Source organism: Carassius carassius, chromosome 48 (assembly GCF_963082965.1).
Source record: "Carassius carassius chromosome 48, fCarCar2.1, whole genome shotgun sequence".
NCBI lineage: Eukaryota > Metazoa > Chordata > Actinopteri > Cypriniformes > Cyprinidae > Carassius > Carassius carassius.
In genome coordinates, this window is record NC_081802.1 from 6,783,155 (window position 1) to 6,801,360 (window position 18,206).

At 38.1% G+C, this 18,206-nt stretch overlaps 2 protein-coding genes across 2 annotated transcripts; both read right to left on the minus strand.

The window, feature by feature from the left end:
* Nucleotides 1-10,611: 10,611 nt before the first annotated feature.
* LOC132131166 (hatching enzyme 1.2-like) lies at nt 10,612-11,910 on the minus strand. The gene is made up of 5 exons (XM_059543154.1): nt 11,763-11,910; nt 11,604-11,682; nt 11,356-11,496; nt 11,155-11,272; nt 10,612-11,009 (listed from the first exon to the last, which is right to left on the minus strand). Exons 1-5 carry the CDS (start codon nt 11,829-11,831, stop codon nt 10,619-10,621), a joined length of 798 nt encoding a protein of 265 aa, XP_059399137.1. The 5' UTR covers nt 11,832-11,910; the 3' UTR covers nt 10,612-10,618.
* A 4,282-nt stretch (nt 11,911-16,192) lies between these two features.
* On the minus strand, nt 16,193-17,569 carry LOC132131168 (hatching enzyme 1.2-like). The gene is made up of 5 exons (XM_059543156.1): nt 17,451-17,569; nt 17,292-17,370; nt 17,044-17,184; nt 16,843-16,960; nt 16,193-16,738 (listed from the first exon to the last, which is right to left on the minus strand). Exons 1-5 carry the CDS (start codon nt 17,517-17,519, stop codon nt 16,348-16,350), a joined length of 798 nt encoding a protein of 265 aa, XP_059399139.1. The 5' UTR covers nt 17,520-17,569; the 3' UTR covers nt 16,193-16,347.
* Between the last annotated feature and the right edge of the window lie 637 nt (nt 17,570-18,206).

Sequence of the window (18,206 nt, forward strand, 5' to 3'; positions counted from 1 at the left end):
CTCTTCTTCAGAAATGACAGGCAAAGAACTTACGGCTGGAGGGCTTCACTGCAAAGCAGTCAGGTGAGTATACAGGCACGTAATCCTCTTGAAGGGCTGGCAGACACAGAGCTTACGACGGGAGAACTTCGCTGCAAAGCAGACAGGTGAATACACAGGTATGTAATCCTCTTCTTCAGAAATGACAGACAGAGAATTTACGGCTGGAGGGCTTCACTGCAAAGCAGTCAGGTGAGTATACAGGCATGTAATCCTCTTCTTCTACAGATGACAGACAGAGAACTTACGGCTGGAGGGCTTCACCGCAAAGCAGTCAGGTGAGTATTCAGGTATGAAATACCATTATGTATGGTAGTTGGTGAAAGATTGAAAATCTTTGCGATTTTTCATTGAGAAATACAATTTTTGATTTCTTTGACACTTTTTTCATGGAATTTGGCACAAAGTGATGAGCCATTATCCAGCTTTACTTGCAAAGAATGAGATGCTCCTTTTATACCCCAAACATGATACCTTCACTTTTTATCTATTCACCTGTTTACTGTGAACTGATTCACAACATTTTCACTTGGATATTCTATTATACTTTTTTCACTTTTATTTTGTCTCTGTCATAACCTTTTTTGGAGTGTATTGCAAAAATCTAAATCTAAATTGGTTTATATCATGATCAGACACAAAACTGCAAACAGACTTAAGTTGTTTTGTATGATGCTTAATTTTATTTTTCCCAACACAATCAAATTTCAGAACTTGAAGACCACCAGAAAGTAAAGACCATCATCACTATTCATCTACAGAAACATGTTACATATTTAATTATCCCCCATCATCAGCATCCATACAGCTTGTTGATCCTCAGGATGTCGGTGTTGGACATTCCTCGCATCTGTCCGATTTCAACCCTTTGATCAGGAATTGGAGTGATGGTTTCCAGGCCCCGACGGATGGAGAAGGCTGTTCTTCCGTAGTGCATCACAGAGCCGTGGGTCTTCTGTCGGATTATGGGTAGGGTCCAGAGACTAATTTGTGTAACTAAAGGGTGGAAACTCTGACCTCACCTTTTAGTCCAGATCCTAGCAGAAACAGACCGTAAGTTCAAGTTTACGGTATTTATTGGTTTAAACACTAAAGTATTGTAGACATGCTGTAGCTTTTATTTTCTAAGTGCCCTAGAGCAGTAGCATACCAAAGCAGTGAGAAACAAACACACTTCCATTTCAGCAGAACTGTGTATTTTGTTATGCAGTCTGATTACTTTAATGAGTTATTGGGATGCTTCATAATAATTGGGCTACATGTAGAAATTTAGTAAAGGGTCTCAGTACAGCTGTTCAAAGTTGAGTTCAAGTGAAACCTGACCAAACAATAATACGACTTTGAGAGTCGTAATTAGTGATAAATAATAATAATAATAATAATAAATTAATGACTAATAATGAGTACCACTTCAGTTGACTCAAATTAATCTGAAACAAAAGTCTACTGTATTATATGGTGTGATATCCACTCTTTCCGGCCGGCAGCCATATCACCCTGGAGCCCAAGACCGGTGTCCCACTGAAGCTAAGCAGGGCTGAGCCTGGTCAGTACCTGGATGGGATACTTCCTGGTAAAACTAGGTTGCTGCTGGAAGAGGTGTTAGTGAGGCCAGCAGGGGGTGCTCACCCTGTGGTCTGTGTGGGTCCTAACGCCCCAGTGTAGCGATGGGGACACTATACTGTCAACAAGCACCGTCCTTTGGATGAGACGTTAAACCGAGGTCCCGACTCTCTGTGGTCATTAAAAATCCCAGGATGTCTTTCGAAAAGAGTATAGGTGTGACCTCGGCATCCTGGCTAAATTCGCCCATTGGCCTCCGGCCATCATGGCCTCCTAACAATCCCCATATCTGCTGATTGGCTTCAACACTCTGTCTCCTCTCCACCAGTAAAGCTGGTGTGTAGTGGTCGTTCTGGTGCACTATGGCTGCCGTCGCATCATCCAGGTGGTGCCGTCGCAACATCCACTGGTGGTGGATCAGGAGATACCCCCTGACTATGTAAAGTGCTTTGAGTGCCTAGAAAAACGCTATATAAATGTAGTGAATTATTATTATTATATGTTTTTTTTTATTCAAACTTTCTTTTCTTTTCTTTTAGTTTGCTTTTGATGAAAAATTTAAATTAAAATAGAATTCACTTTTTCTAGGCTTATATTTTGCTGTTGTCTAAGAACTCTTGAAAATTCAAACATTTAAATGAATTGGAAATTATACTTCCAGTATGTTTATAGTTTTAAGTTTTATAAACGAAATTGCTGGCCCAAAAATTAAAAGTACAATCATTTCTCATCCTCATGTTTTTCCAAAACGCTATGACATTTTCATTCAATAATGAAATAATCAAGGGATTCTGACTGTCTATATCCAAAAAGCATATAACATTAGTTGATATGTGTGCATTATTTCAAGTCTTCTGAATTAAGGTGATTTCTGAATTAAGTTGTTCATTAAAACAGTGATGGTCAGTTTTTATCTGCTGTTCATGAGAAATCATTTGTTTTGTTAAAATGGTTAGAGGGTTTGACTCTTTGATAATGACTTAGGTGCCCTTGAGCAAGGCACTGCACCCCCAACTGCTCCCCGGAAGCTGCAGCATAAATGGCTGCCCACTGCTGTGCGTGTTTGTTCACAGTGTATGTGTGTGTTCACTGCTGTGTGTGTGCACTTTGGACGGGTCAAAAGCTGAGAACAAATTCTGAGTATGGGTCACCATACTTGGCTGTATTTCATGTCACTTTTTCAAAGTTAGTGGACTTATAAAAGCAGTAAGGAGTAAAATAACCTGCTCACCAATTGCATTGGCTCTTTCGCATGGTTTACTGAGGGATTATGGGTAGGGTCTTAGTGTCTAGAGACTAATGTGTGTACCTCTGACCTCGTCTGTTAGTCCAAAAACATACAGAATCAGAAATGGTTCTAAACTGATGAATCAAAATTAACATGGATTTTAGGTGCAGGGACCAAATCATCAATGCGGTTAGGACCAAAGAAATATTTAGTCCATTTATTATAAAGCATATTATGAAGCATGATTGAGAACTGGAAAGACACTATATAAATATAACTTATTATTATTATCATCCCAGTTAACTGACTAAAAAAACTGGACTAGAGAACAAAATATACAGTTCCACTGAAATGGAAGCAGTTTTGTTTTAAATTTAAAATTAAATTAAATTAAATTAAATGTATACATTTAGCAGACGCTTTTATCCAAAGCGTTTTACAGTGCATTCAGGCTATCAATTTTTACCTATCATGTTTTACAGTGCTTATAGTTCTGGGGCCTCCCCTTGTATGCTGCATGCACTAAAACACAAACATTACTGCATTTCCAATTTAGTCTTATCAATAAGTTAATTTCTCGAACATTGGTATAGTATTTGTTTCTGCAAAGAATAACAGGTGAGGTCAGAGTTTCCTCCCTTTAGTCACACACATTAATCTCTTTACACTAAAGGCGGGCGTACACGGTGCGATTTTTGCTGTCGTACGAGTTCGCATGCGATTTTTTTCAATCGTGTGGAAATCGCGTATGCTCGTATGGTCGCGGCTTGTATCATTTGCGATGAATTACGAGCCGAGCAGAGTGGCTTACGAGCACTTCCCGACCTCCCGATCATTTTTAAACATGTCTAAAAAGTTCGTGAGCTATCGGTTTGAATTCGTGCCATTTGTGCGGTTAAACGAGCCAATTTGTTGATTTATCTGAAGTTGACCAATCACGAACTAGGAAAACCACAGAAGAAGAAACACGAAACGGCGAATGTGGACTATTGACCAGGAGGATAAACTCACTGAAGTCTGACAGGAACAGCGAGCGCAGTATGATGTTTCTAGCAACGTGTACCATGCTTTTTAGTTCTCTCTCGCTCGCTCTCTCACACACGCATATGTAGTTTACAGGGACTCTCCATAGAATTAACCGGTATTCTATACTGTATAGTATTTTTTTTAAAGGCATTTGGTTTACGAGGGCACAGGAATTGTCCTCACAAACCATGTTTACATTGTAATACCTATTTCAGATATTTATAAACCATATACAAGAACACAAACACACACAGGGTGACCAAACGTCCCGGTTTCCTATTGCTGAAAATAACCTGTACGTGTAGGAAACAGTCACGGCTCATATCAATATTTGATATGCAGTTATGAGAGAGGGAGAGCAGTTATATTAGGCGCGTTCCACTTGAAGCAGCGCTGCACAGAATGATCACCTGTATGACATCAAAGTACCGCGAGAGCGATTCAAATGCATTGTGCTCTCTTAGCGCTCTCGCGGTACTTTAATGTCATACAGTGATCCTTCTGTGCGTGCAGCGGAGCTTCAAGCTAAAGCGTCTATCAACTTCGTGCGATTGCTTCTGGAATTCGCGGGTTGTAAAATCGTGTCGTATATCATCTCGTCCGTACGATTTTCAGATAAACTCACTCGTGCCGTGTGCGTTGAAGTACGATCTTCCGACCATCCGAATTTGCACCGTGTACGCCCGCCTTAAGACCCTACTCACAATCCCCAGTAGACCCACCTGCTCAGGTGAATATAAAGCCCAGGTCTGACAGCACAAAGATACCAAAGCTCAGCACAGCAGCATCCTGAAAGTCTTTACACACCGAGACATCATGGACACAAGAGCCTCCCTCTTCATTCTGCTCCTGCTGTTTGGGTCTCACAGGCATCTCCTCTCATGGGAAGATTGCTGTAGTGTACCATTTATATCATCAACATTCCTCAAATGAGTCTTTATAAACATAACTCTTTTTGCAGGAGGAAGGGTTTTAAGGAGTGTGTATCATGGCCTCATTCAGCATGAGCTCTTTCATGCCCTGGGTTTCTAGCATGAGCACCGCAGGAGCGATTGCGACCAGTATGTCAGGATCAACTGGGATAACATCATTCCTGATAAGGCTGACAACTTCCAAAAGCAAAACACCAACCAAAACACTCCATATGATTACAGACTCTTGTCATGCACTATGGGAAAAATACCTTTTTCATCCAGCCTGGCCTGAAAAACATACAACCCGAATTCCGGAAAAGTTGGGACGTTTTTTAAATTTTAATAAAATGAAAACTAAAGGAATTTCAAATCACATGAGCCAATATTTTATTCACAATAGAACATAGATAACGTAGCAAATGTTTAAACTGAGAAATTTGACACTTTTATCCACTTAATTAGCTCATTTAAAATTTAATGCCTGCTACAGGTCTCAAAAAAGTTGGCACGGGGGCAACAAATGGCTAAAAAAGCAAGCAGTTTTGAAAAGATTCAGCTGGGAGAACATCTAGTGATTAATTAAGTTAATTGATATCAGGTCTGTAACATGATTAGCTATAAAAGCTTTGTCTTAGAGAAGCAGAGTCTCTCAGAAGTAAAGATGGGCAGAGGCTCTCCAATCTGTGAAAGACTGCGTAAAAAAATTGTGGAAAACTTTAAAAACAATGTTCCTCAACGTCAAATTGCAAAGGCTTTGCAAATCTCATCATCTACAGTGCATAACATCATCAAAAGATTCAGAGAAACTGTAGAAATCTCTGTGCGTAAGGGACAAGGCTGGAGACCTTTATTGGATGCCCGTGGTCTTCGGGCTCTCAGACGACACTGCATCGCTCTTCGGCATGATTGTGTCAATGACATTACTAAATGGGCCCAGGAATACTTTCAGAAACCACTGTCGGTAAACACAATCCGCCGTGCCATCAGCAGATGCCAACTAAAGCTCTATCATGCAAAAAGGAAGCCATATGTGAACATGGTCCAGAAGCGCCGCCGTGTCCTGTGGGCCAAGGCTCATTTAAAATGGACTATTTCAAAGTGGAATAGTGTTTTATGGTCAGACGAGTCCAAATTTGACATTCTTGTTGGAAATCACGGACGCCGTGTCCTCCGGGCTAAAGAGGAGGGAGACCTTCCAGCATGTTATCAGCGTTCAGTTCAAAAGCCAGCATCTCTGATGGTATGGGGGTGCATAAGTGCATACGGTATGGGCAGCTTGCATGTTTTGGAAGGCTCTGTGAATGCTGAAAGGTATATAAAGGTTTTAGAGCAACATATGCTTCCCTCCAAACAACGTCTATTTCAGGGAAGGCCTTGTTTATTTCAGCAGGACAATGCAAAACCACATACTGCAGCTATAACAATAGCATGGCTTCGTCGTAGAAGAGTCCGGGTGCTAACCTGGCCTGCCTGCAGTCCAGATCTTTCACCTATAGAGAACATTTGGCGCATCATTAAACGAAAAATACGTCAAAGACGACCACGAACTCTTCAGCAGCTGGAAATCTATATAAGGCAAGAATGGGACCAAATTCCAACAGCAAAACTCCAGCAACTCATAGCTTCAATGCCCAGACGTCTTCAAACTGTTTTGAAAAGAAAAGGAGATGCTACAACATGGTAAACATGCCCCGTCCCAACTATTTTGAGACCTGTAGCAGAAATCAAAATTGAAATGAGCTCATTTTGTGCATAAAATTGTAAACTTTCTCAGTTTAAACATTTGCTATGTTATCTATGTTCTAATGTGAATAAAATATTGGCTCATGTGATTTGAAAGTCTTTTAGTTTTCATTTTATTAAAATTTAAAAAAACGTCCCAACTTTTCCGGAATTCGGGTTGTAATTCTCATTCCCGCTGAGACGGTGGAAATCAGAAAGACCCAGGGAATGTCCAACATTGACTTACAGTGCATAAGGGTCAACAAGCTGTATGGATGCTGAAGATGGGAAATAATTAAATATGGATCATGTGACTGTAGATGAGTAGTCATGTTTTTATTTACATTCTTGTGGTGTTCAAGTTTTGAAATGTGTGATTGTGGTGGGAAAAATAAAGTTAATCAAAGTACATAACACTTTATATTGTTTGTAGTTTTTATTAATCAGGTAAAGGTGTTTATTTTGCAATAATACATGACCACGTATACAGGTGCTGGTTATATTATTAGAATATCATAGAAAAATTCCATTCAAAAAGTGAAACTTGTATATTATATTCATTCATTACACTCAAACTGATATATTTCGAATGTTTATTTCTTTTAATTTTGATGATTATAACTGACAAATAAGGAAAATCCCAAATTCAGTATCTCAGAAAATTAGAATATTGTGAAAAGGTTCAATATTGAAGTCAACTGGTGCCACACTCTTATCAGCTAATTAACTCAAAACACCTGCAAAGGCCCTTAAATGGTCTCTCAGTCTATTTCTATGCTACACAATCATGGGGAAGATTGCTAACTTGACAGTTGTCCAAAAGACGGCCATTGACAGCAAGACACAAAAGGTCATTGCAAAAGAGGCTGGCTGGTCACAGAGCTCTGTGTCCAAGCACATTAATAGAGAGGCGAAGGGAAGGAAAAGATGTGGTAGAAAAAAAGTGTACAAGCAATAGGGATAACCGCACACTGGAGAGGATTATGAAACAAAACTCATTCAAAATTGTGAGGGAGATTCACAAAGAGTGGATGCAGCTGGAGTCAGTGCTTCAAGAACCACAATAGGGATAACTGCACACTGGAGAGGATAATGAAACAAAACCCATTCAAAAATGTGGGGGAGATTCACAAAGAGTGGATGCAGCTGGAGTCAGTGCTTCAAGAACCACTACGCACAGACATATGCAAGATATGGGTTTCAGCTGTCACAATCCTTGTGTCTAGCCACTCTTGAACAACAGACAACGTCAGAAGGATATCGCTTCAAAAAGGACTATACTGCTGCTGAGTGGTCCAAAGTTATGTTCTCTTATGAAAGTAAATGTTGCATTTCCTTTGCAAATAAGGGTATCAGAGTCTGAAGGAGGAGAAGAGATGCACAAAATCTATATTGCTTGAGGTCCAGCGTAAAGTTTCCACAGTCAGTGATAGGGCAGAACCTTTTTATTCGATATTCGAATTTGCATTCGAACATGACGTGAAATATCCGTAATCTAACTATAAATAAAATATCTGGTTTTTAAAATGCCATGTGTAGCGCATTTTTTACAGTCTTTGATTAGACTGTTTGTTTTTTATTTTATTCTTTGCCATCTTATCCAGTAGAGGGCACTCTAGATGTATTGTAGCGTAGGCCCAAGACCAAATCAAGCAAATAATAGCTAGTAGCCTGGCACGTCTGTGCACTCCGAACGTGTGTTCTGTTCTCCACCGCGGGGAACATTGTAAATAAAAGGAGAGCCGCACTTAATCCAGATAAAGTTGATAGACTTTTGTTTCTTGAAAACAATATTAAGAAATGAATTAGGCTAGGCTATATGCCTTACTCCTGCTGCTGTTTAAGTTGTCACGTTATTGTTTGTGCCTGTTCTGAATCGTTGTTTTTTTGTTTTTTTTCATTTAGCCTAATGTTGTGGGATATGCATAGTGGCACTTCATAGAAATTGAAATTCTAAGTTGATAACCTGCTGTTTCAAACATTAAGTAAAAAAAAAAATAATCCAGATAGTCATGTTTATGACTCACTGTTAATACATTTGTGATTGAATCTCCTTTACGCTACAGTTTTTTTTTTTTATGCGCAGTGGGGGGGGGGGGGGGAGTAGGGGGGGCACGTAGATATTCTAATATATTCGAATACATCGCATGATATTCGATATCCATTCGAATTAGATTTTTCTCAAAAGTGACAGCCCTAGTCAGTGATGGTTTTGGCTGCCATGTCATCTGCTGGTGTTGGTCCACTGTGTTTTCTGAGGTCCAAGGTCAAAGAAGCCATATACCAGGAAGTTTTAGAGCGCTTCAGGCAAAAGGAGCCCCAACTAAGTATTGAGTGCTGTACACAGGGGGCACACCCAAAGATAATTTGCAGTTGGTACTATTCATTTAAAAATGTAAATTCACAATAGTTTAAGAAAAATAATATGCAGCAACAAAAAGACTGCAGATTGGCGCCATCAGAGTAGTGCGCATACATTACATTATGGTCTAAACTAGTTTAAATATGCTTTTATAGTGCGTTTTTTTGCAATGGAAATTTAGACTTTTTCAAAATGAGAGGCAGACAATTTATAGATCTATATAATTTATAGGCAAGGCAATGCAAGTTTATTTATATAGCACATTTCGTACACAATGGTAATTCAAAGTGCTTTACATAAAAGAAAGTAAAATAATAATGAAGAAAAATAATAACAAGAATAAAACAAGCAATTTTAAAACTTTTAAAATTATAAAAAAATTCACTTATTTAAAATCAATTTAAAACAGTTAGAAAATGATTTTACATAAAATAAAATAAAAAAAAAAACAGTGAAAATATAGTGCAATCAGTTCGGACATTGCACAGTGCTCATTCAATAAATGCACAGCTAAACAGATGAGTTTTAAGTCTAGATTTAAATGTGACTATTGTTTTAGCACATCTGATCTCTTCTGGAAGCTGATTCCAACTGCGGGTGACATAGTAACTAAAGGAGGACTCCCCTTGTTTTGTGTGAACCCTTGGTATTTCTAACTGACTCGATCCTAATGATCTGAGTGGTATGTTAGGCTTATATTCAGTGAGCATATCTGAAATATATTTCGGTCCTAGGTCATTTAGTGACTTATATATGAGTAAAAGTACTTTAAAATCAATCCTAAATGTAACACCGGTAGACCACAATCAAGTAATCAATACCATAGTATAAATACAGCTGACTTACCTATTCACAGCAGTTCAGTCAGTTTACTGTTTGAGTAAATGAATTAACTCAGAGGGAGTGTCAGACACGTTAAAAAACGTTAACAGCTTAAGTCATTTGTGGATTAATGCTTATTGGAGATGCTAACCATTTCAAACGATTCTGTTCGATTTGGTGAACTGGTTCAAGAAGAACCGGTTTAATCGAATAATTCGTTCGTGTACTGGACATCACTACACTGCAGTCTTGTGAACGCGCTCACGACAGACCCGGAAGAGAAGGCAATGCTTAATAAAGTTATAGTTTTTGTTATTTTTGGACCAAAATTTATTTTCAATGCTTCAACAAATTCTAAATGACCCTCTGATGTCACATGGACTACTTTGATGATGTTTTATTACCTTTCTGGACTTGGACAGTATACTGCACATACACTTTCAATGGAGGGACATAAAGCTCTCAGACTAAATCTAAAATAGATCTGAACTGTGTTCCGAAGATTAACATTAGACCAATCTACCTTTGTGCAGCTGACCTTAAAAAGTGTTGACCAGTCTTGGAGAAAAAATTTTTAATAACTTTTTAAGTCTAGTTTAGGCAGTTTATGCAACCTGCGTCTGGAACTTAAATGTGTGTCTGCAATAAGCTTTGTATTATGACAATCAGTGCACACTAGTGCTAGCATATATCGTTGCTCCCCAACTATGACAGGACAGAAACGTGTCTTCTGATAATTTATGAAATTGGACATTTTAAAGAGAAAAAACTATTTTACTGCATGTTAATTTTTTATTAACTTGATTTTTCTTTACTCAGCCACACATTACAGAAAATTAACACCAATAAAAGACAAAACCATCACCTCATTCAATTCTTCATTAATGGGAATGTGAACTATACTAAATTATCTGACACACCACATACATATAAAACTCATCATCAGCATCCATACAGCTTGTTGATCCTCAGGATGTCTGTGTTGGACATTCCTTGCCTCTGTCCGATTTCCACTGTCTTATCAGGAATTGGGGTGATGGTTTCCAGGCCATAACGGATGGAGAAGGCTGTTCTTCCATAGTGCATGATGGAGCCGTAGTCATATGGAGTGTTTTGGTTGTTAGTGTTTTGTTTCTGGAAGTTGTAGGCCATATTAGAAGAGATGTTCTCCCAGTTGATCTTGACGTACTGGTCGCGATCGCTCCTGGTTTGCTCGTGGTAGAAACCCAGAGCATGATTGAGCTCATGCTGAACGATGCCATAATACACACAGCCTTGTCTGTTGAGGGAGACTACCTGTTTGCCACCAGTTCTACCAAGAGAAGAGAAGCACCTGAGAGTAGAGAGAAATACAGGGGTTTTATGTATATATATATATATATATATATATATATATATATATATATAGTTTCTTTTTTTTTTACCTTAGATTAAGGACTGATGAATGTATTATTTTAATATTGTATGATAGTTCTTACCCATCTCTGTTCTCAATACTGATGTAGTCGGTCTGAGTTGATCTGGTCACAAAGCGGATGCAGGTTTTGGAGTGAAAGGTGGACATGGCGTTCGTAATTACTGACTTCTCATAAGAAGCTGCAAACAAAAATACACACAGGTTTAAAATGAGATCTACACAAATGGCAAATATGTTCAGTGAATGAAGGAGATTCACTCACAGAATTCACTGCTCACTGTGTAAGGGACCTCCACAATGTTGTTAGAGTTTTTCTTCCAGAAACAGTTGTTGTTAAAGCAGTAGAGAGCATTTCTGGTTTTGGGAAACACCAGATCTCCTTCAATCAAGACTTCAGAAGATCCTGTTTTCAAAGAGATTAAATGAAATATTTATACTTCTAGACTATTTTTTCCAAGTATTTTGTGAAAACACATTGCTGGCTTTATAGAAATCTACAAGGTGTCTGACCATTGTTGGACTCCAAAATCCTTGTAGTGATGTCCACACTTTCCGGCTCTGACACAAACACTCCTTCAAAACTTTCCTCCTGGTGGCAGAAACAGAGATGTTTAAAACGACTCTTGAGGAACGTTGATCATTTAAACGAGACACTAGATCAGATCTTACCATGAGAGGAGACGCCTGTGAGACGCCAAACAGCAGCAGCAGAATGGAGAGGGAGGCTCTTGTGTCCATGATGTCTCAGTGTGTATAGAGGTTCAGGATGCTCCTGTGCTGAGCTTTAGTGTCCTTGTGCTTTCAGACCTGGACTTTATATTCACTTGAGCAGGTGGGTCTACTGGGGGATTGTGGGTAGGGTCTTAGTGTCCAGAGACTAATGTGTGTATCTAATGGGAGGAAACTCTAAACTTACTTGTTAGTCCAAATCCTTGGAGAAACAGACAATATGTTTTAATTTACTCTTATTATTTGTTTTAACACTAAAGTAGACTAGCTGTAGTTTTTGTTTTCTTAGTGCCCTAGAACACCAGCATGCCTAGTCATTGAGAAACAAACCTGCTTCCATTTCAGCAGGACTGTATATTTTGATATGTAGTCTGGTTGCTTTAATCAGTTGTTTGGATGCTTCGTTATAATTGGCTAAATGTTTCTTTGTTCTTAACTACAATTTGGTAAAAGGTCACAGTACAACAACTGTTCAAAGTTGAGTTCAAATGATTGATTGTGACTTATGACTGAAAGTGACTTGACTTACAGCCAAGTATTGTGACATATACTCAGAATTTGTTCTCAGCATTTAACCCATTCAAAGTGAACACACACAGCAATGAACACACACACACACACACACACACACACACACAGCAGTGAACACACATACACAGCAGTGGGCAGCCATTTATGCAGCAGCACCCGGCGAGCAGTTGGGGGTTCAGTGCCTTGCTCAAGGGCACCTAAGACGTGGTATTGCCAGCATGAGACTCAAACCAATATCCCAAGGGTAAGGAGTCAAACTCTCTAACCACTAGGCCACGACTTCCCAAATGAAGCCCATCATTGCTTGGCTGGAATAAAGCTGCTATGAGCGAGTCTTAATTTATGATATATCATGATAAATAATGAAAATAAAAAAAAATTATTACTTCAGCTGACACAAATTAATCCGAAACAAAAGCCTACAGCGTCAGAAGTTATTTTTTTAATTCCAAATTTAATGTTAGTTTGTTTATGATGAATAATAAAAATAAAAAGTGTCCTGGGTAATGTGTGTAACTACAGGGAGGAAACTCTGACCTTGCTTTACAGAATCACAGGAACACAAAACCAGTCCTAAGTCGCTGGGGTATATTTGTAGCAATAGCCAAAAAAAATTGTTTGGGTCAAGTTATCAATTTTTCATTTATGCCAAAAAATCATTAGGATATTAAGTAAAGATCTTAATCCATGAAGATATTTTGTAAATTTACTTCTGTAAATATATCAAAACTTAATTTTGATTAGTAATATGCCTGGCTAAGAACTTCATTTGGATAATTTTAAATGTGATTTTCTCTGGATTCAGATTTTTTTTACAACGTCAGATTCCAGATTTCTCAAATAGTGATATCTTAGCCAAATATTGTCCGATGCTAACAAGCCATATATCAATGGAAAACTTATTTATTCAGCTTTCAGATGATGTATACATCTCATTTTCAAGAAATTGACCCTTATGACTGGTTTGGTGGTCCAGTATATATATATATATATATATATATATATATATATATATATAGTTTTGGAGACTCCTTCCTTCATTCATCAGTTTCACTTTGTGCTTTCAGTGTCTAAGAATTAATTATTAGATATAAAGTCAGTCCACAAAAAAGTTTCACTTTTGTTAAATGTTTAATCAATTTTTTCCTTGCACATTTCAGAAATTCAACACCATCAGGAAGACCATCACTCCATTATACATTATTCACCTGCAGGCACATGAACTATTTTAAGTAGTCTGCATGAAACTTATCTTCCGCAAGTAAAAGCTTGCAGAAGTTACAGGCAGGGCTCCTGTCTGGGGAACATTTTGCCAATTGGGCATTGAGTTCTGAATAGTATTTTACATTGCATTAAACCATGCACCTTAAGGGAAGAGGAGTGTCAAGATTTTATGTCATAGATCCTCTGCTATAGTAACTTCTATGTTATGCTCCCAGGTATCTTTAAGAGTGTCAAAAAGGTCCACTTTATTTGAAATTATTAAATTACAAATAACTGAGATTAGATGCTTATGTTTGATATTCAAATCAAGAAAAAGGTCAATGTGTGTTTCAGGGAGATGATTAGGACAGTGAGGGAACTACTTCTGTATAAAGTACTTGACCTGAAAGAACTGAAATAAGTGAGGACATTACATTTTTTTTAGATATGAAGGAGAAAGATGTTTGTTTGTTTGTTTGTTTGTTTGTTTTTACAGGCAAATACAAGTTGATGTAGTATGTGTGAGTATGATGGGTATTTTAGTGTGTGTCATAATCAGTGACGTGCAGAGCGTGAAAAATATATGTAAGACCAGTCTGAGATTTACATTTAACAATGTCATAATACATTTAAAATGAAAATAAATCAAAGTCATTTGGTGGAATCCAGCTGTACTTCTTATTTGTGACAAAAAAAGAAAAAAGAAAATCTGGGTGTTAACCAAGAGTAACAGATGATTTGCTCTGCTCTAGAGACAGCTGCATAGACAGTATGTTAAGACTGCGTCTCACAAGCTAGTTTAACCAACTAGCAGTAAGCCAAGGAGTAATCAGTCTTACTTTTTGGATTGACATTAGAACAATCTACCTTTGTGCAGCTGACTTTAAAAAGTATTGACCAGTCTTGAAGAAAAAAAATAGATGACTAACTTTTTAAGTCTAGTTTAGGCAGTTTATGCAACCTGCCTCTGGAACTTAAATGTGTGTCTGCAATAAGCTTTGTTTTATGACAATCAGTGCACACTAGTGCTAGCAGTGTTGGGAAGGTTACTTTGGAAATGTAATAGGTTACAGATTACAAGTTACCTTGTTTAAAATGTAATAGTAGTATAACTTTTTCAATTACTTTATTAAAGTAATGTAACTAATTACTTTTGAGTACTTTTTGATTACTTTTTTTTAAATTTGTGAAAATTAAAGAATAATAAATAAAAGCATATACATCAACTTAAATACAGTTATCTAATAAGCATGTGACGTATTCTGTGTAATAAACTCCTGAAATATTGGTGTTTTTTTTTAAACTGCTGTCTCTTTGTATATGATGATAGTTTTCTCAAAATAAGTAAAATGCACATGAAGTGACACAGAGCAGTTTTAGGAATTATGAGGAATATTGAGGCGGCAGAGGTTGAAAACACTGCGAGCTTCAGTAGGCTTATGTGTAGTAAATGAAACCATGTCTTTGCCATTAATTTACAGGAGGGGCGGACTGGGAAAAAAATTCAGACTGGAAAATTCAAACTCATACAAACCAGTTCATGGACAAAACTATTTTTTGTTTGGACCTGACATAAAAAAAAGGTTTAAATCTTTATTTGGGGACATGCAAAATAATTAAAAGTTCTCTCCTGAACTGCACCTTCACTTCCATTTTAAAAAACATTAAATAAAAAAAATCAGATTTTTTTTCAGCTAAATTACTACTGTAACATTACAACAGATAATAATGATGTCCTTTATATAGTATTTTGAGTGATGACTGATGAGCAACGTGCTGCTGCTTGATTAAAAAAACAAAGACAAAAATTCATCTTTACAGATGAAACTGACCTGAAACCTTGAACAGTAGTTCTGCTTCTCTGCTCCAGTCTGATCCAAACCGTTTGGCGGAGGCGCGGAGAGCGCGCGAATCACGACTAACACTTCATGACTTATTAGAGATTTAATTATCAAATGGCGGATTCGCAAATTATCGCTTTAGTACATTCGGCAGGCAATTATACAATAATGATATTAAATAGTGGGCCAAATCGGCTGCCAGGCCACCGGGAATTGTCCCCCGGTGTCCAGTCCGCGCCTGATTTCCACAGACACGCAGAAAGTCATATATTGCATTTTTGGGGCTTAATATTCACAGACACTAGTCCATGTCATGTTTTGATTCAAGTGAACTGACCTACTTTTGATTTAGTCATCCAAAATGTGGCATATTCCGTCCGCGTTAGACATTTCGTTTTTATGACTGGATTCTACGAACCAAACTGTATTTCCGCATCCCGGAAATTATCAGGGCGGTATGTCTCAGAATAGTCAGTGCAATTTGGGAAAGATATCAGTTAAATCTGTATGTGGATGTGTGTAAATATTCAAATGTAATCCCCTTTGTAATCGTTAAAAATTTCATAAGTAACTGTAATTTAATTACTCATTTTTTCTTAGTAACTGTAACTAATTACAGTTACAATAATTTTGTAATTAAATTACGTAACGCCGTTACATGTAACTAGTTACTCCCCAACACTGAGTGCTAGCATATATCATTGCTCCCCAACTATGACAGGACAGAAACGTGTCTTCTGATAATTTATGAAATCAGACATTTTACAGAGAAAAAACTATTTTACTGCATGTTCATTTTTTATTAACTTGATTTTTCTTTACTCAGCCACACATTACAGAAAATTAACACCAATAAAAGACAAAAACCATCACCTCATTCGATTCTTCATTAATGGGAATGTGAACTATATTAAATTATCTGACACACCACATACGTATAAAACTCATCATCAGCATCCATACAGCTTGTTGATCCTCAGGATGTCTGTGTTGGACATTCCTTGCCTCTGTCCGATTTCCACTGTCTTATCAGGAATTGGGGTGATGGTTTCCAGGCCATAACGGATGGAGAAGGCTGTTCTTCCATAGTGCATGATGGAGCCGTAGTCATATGGAGTGTTTTGGTTGTTGGTGTTTTGTTTCTGGAAGTTGTAGGCCATATTAGAAGAGATGTTCTCCCAGTTGATCTTGACGTACTGGTCGCGATCGCTCCTGGTTTGCTCGTGGTAGAAACCCAGAGCATGATTGAGCTCATGCTGAACGATGCCATGATACACACAGCCTTGTCTGTTGAGGGAGACTACCTGTTTGCCACCAGTTCTACCAAGAGAAGAGAAGCACCTGAGAGCAGAGAGAAATAAAGGGGTTTTATTTATATAGTTTTTTTTGACTTTGGATTAAGGACTGATGAATGTTTCATGTTAATATTGTAAGATAGTTCTCACCCATCTCTGTTCTCAATACTGATGTAGTCGGTCTGAGTTGATCTGGTCACAAAGCGGATGCAGGTTTTGGAGTGAAATGTGGACATGGCGCTCCCAATCACTGACTTCTCATAAGAAGCTGCAAACAAAAATACACACAGGTTTAAAATGAGATCTACACAAATGGCAAATATGTTCAGTGAATGAAGGAGATTCACTCACAGAATTCACTGCTCACTGTGTAAGGGACCTCCACTATGTTGTTAGAGTTTTTCTTCCAGAAACAGTTGTTGTTAAAGCAGTAGAGAGCATTTCTGGTTTTTGGAAACACCAGATCTCCTTCAATCAAGACTTCCGAAGATCCTGTTTTCAAAGAGATTAAATGAAATATTTATACTTCTAGACTATTTTTTCCAAGTATTTTGTGAAAACACATTGCTGGCTTTATAGAAATCTACAAGGTGTCTGACCATTGTTGGACTCCAAAATCCTTGTAGTGATGTCCACACTTTCCGGCTCTGACACAAACACTCCTTCAAAACTTTCCTCCTGGTGGCAGAAACAGAGATGTTTAAAACGGCTCTTGAGGAACGTTGATCATTTAAACGAGACACTAGATCAGATCTTACCATGAGAGGAGACGCCTGTGAGACACCAAACAGCAGCAGCAGAATGGAGAGGGAGGCTCTTGTGTCCATGATGTCTCAGTGTGTATAGAGGTTCAGGATGCTCCTGTTCTGAGCTTTAGTGTCCTTGTGCTTTCAGACCTGGACTTTATATTCACTTGAGCAGGTGGGTCTACTGGGGGATTGTGGGTAGGGTCTTAGTGTCCAGAGACTAATGTGTGTATCTAATGGGAGGAAACTCTAAACTTACTTGTTAGTCCAAATCCTTGGAGAAACAGACAATATGTTTTAGTTTATGCTAATTATTTGTTTTAACACTAAAGTAGACTAGCTGTAGTTTTTGTTTTCTTAGTGCCCTAGAACAGCAGCATGCTTAGTCATTGAGAAACAAACCTGCCTCCATTTCAGCAGGACTGTATATTTTGATATGTAGTCTGGTTGCTTTAATCAGTTGTTTGGATGCTTCGTTATAATTGGCTAAATGTTTCTTTGTTCTTAACTGCAATTTAGTAAAAGGTCTCAGTACAACAACTGTTCAAAGTCGAGTTCAAATGACTGATTGTGACTTGTGACTGAAAGTGACTTGACATACAGCCAAGTATTGTGACATATACTCAGAATTTGTTTTCAGTATTTAACCCATTCAAAGTGCACACACACAGCAGTGAACACACACACACACACACACACACAGCAGTGAACACACAGCAATGGGCAGCCATTTATGCAGCAGCACCCGGCGAGCAGTTGGGGGTTCAG